Genomic DNA, 1,726 nt, shown 5'->3' on the forward strand with positions numbered 1-1,726 from the left:
CGGCACGTGGCCCCCCCCCCCTTGCCGCGGCTGCCGCCCTTCGGGCCCGATTTCTACCCCAGCGACAGCGAGGAGGAGGCGCCGGCGCCGCCGCCCCACATCAAGCCGGTGCGGCGCTTCGTGCCCGACTCGTGGAAGAAGTTCTTCAGCGGGCGGCGCCATGTCCCCAAGTGGGGCCAGGGCCAGGACCAGCCCCAGCCTGTGGGCACCCGCTGCTCCCCGCCGCCCTCCTTGCCACCAGGCCCGGAGTCAGGTGCCAGCTCCTATCCGGACCCATCTGGCATGTCGGGGGGAAGCTGCCCTTGGCGCCTCGAAACTGAGGCCATTCTTCCGCCAGAGCCCAGTGGGGCGGCGCGGGCCTACAGCGAGGAGGTGGAAGCCTACCACCGGCGCTACGACTACATGAAGTCGTGGGCAGGGCTGCTGCGCATCCTCGGCGTGGTCCAACTGCTCCTGGGTGCCGCCGTGTTCGCCTGCATCACCGCCTATGTGCACAAGGACAACGAGTGGTACAACATGTTCGGGTACTCACAGCCCTACAGCTTTGGGGCCAGCAGCATGTACGGAGGCTATTATTATAGTGGACCGAAAACCCCTTTTGTGCTGGTGGTGGCGGGGTTGGTTTGGATCGTGACGGTCGTGCTGCTGGTCCTGGGCATGTCAATGTACTATCGGACCATTCTTCTGGACTCCAGCTGGTGGCCTTTGACTGAATTCGGAATCAACATCGCCTTGTTCATTTTGTACATGGCTGCTGCCATCGTGTATGTAAACGACGCTAACCGGGGTGGACTCTGCTACTACCCGCTATTTAACACGCCACTTAACGCATCCTTTTGCCGCATAGAAGGGGGACAGACAGCAGCAATGATCTTTCTGTTTGTCACCATGATTGTCTACCTTATTAGCGCCATAGTTTGCCTAAAGCTGTGGAGACATGAAGGAGCAAGGAGGCACAGAGAACTGATGGAACAAGAGGTGAGTCACAGCTTATCAGACCAAGGTTAAATCATTTGCCTTTTGTAGAGCTAATGTGATCATTGCAGGGGAATGCAGGAGGAAGCTCTGACGCTGCCCTCGGCTGGCTTTGTCGCTCTGAACAAGTCGTCTTGGCTTTATTTTTCTTAACTGCAGAACTGGAATATTGACAACTTTCAATAGCTGAAATTGTTGAAAGGCTTGGAAACCCAACCCACTGACACACCATTGAAATCTCTGCTAGTTTCTGTAGTGATTTCAATGGAGTTTGGATCAGGCTGTTCTTGCAGTAGTTATAAATACTTCTCTTCCGTCAACAGGAGAACTGCTTCCTGATACCTACTGTTTTCCTGAACAAAAGGGAGGGAAGAGGAATAGAAACTGATGAAGTTTAACACTTTAGTAGGAGGCATTAGAACAACATAGTCTTTGAAGATGGGACTCAGTGTAGCTAGTAAAAGCTGTCTATGAAAGACTGAGTTTTGTGTAGTGTGGGTAACACTAAACTACTGCAATTGACGTGTTTGTGTTTTAGCTTTTTTGCTTTTAGTATATCAACTAGAGGTGCACCGATATATCGGTGTCATATTGGATTGGCACTGATAAAAGGAAAATTACCATTGTCGGCTATCAGGTTTTCGTGGCTTGTGTAGCTGATACTGTCACTGATAAATATAATATGCCTTCTAGTCAGGGCCCCCAGACACTGCATGCATGCAGCCACACGCATGCACATGGCCAGGAATGC

The 1,726-nt window shown here is 52.6% G+C and overlaps 1 protein-coding gene across 1 annotated transcript in view; it reads left to right on the forward strand.

Annotated features, from left to right (window-relative positions):
* The window catches only part of MARVELD2 (MARVEL domain containing 2), a gene marked incomplete at its 5' end in the record, with an annotated part of 15,840 nt that continues 14,114 nt past the window's right edge, over positions 1-1,726 (forward strand). The window contains one exon of the mRNA XM_006033011.3: positions 1-978. Within this exon, the coding sequence (XP_006033073.3) occupies positions 1-978 (978 nt within the window). The remainder of the gene's footprint in view (positions 979-1,726) is intronic.

This window comes from Alligator sinensis, unplaced genomic scaffold (genome assembly GCF_000455745.1).
Source record: "Alligator sinensis unplaced genomic scaffold, ASM45574v1 scaffold541_1, whole genome shotgun sequence".
In the NCBI taxonomy this organism is placed as follows: Eukaryota; Metazoa; Chordata; order Crocodylia; family Alligatoridae; genus Alligator; species Alligator sinensis.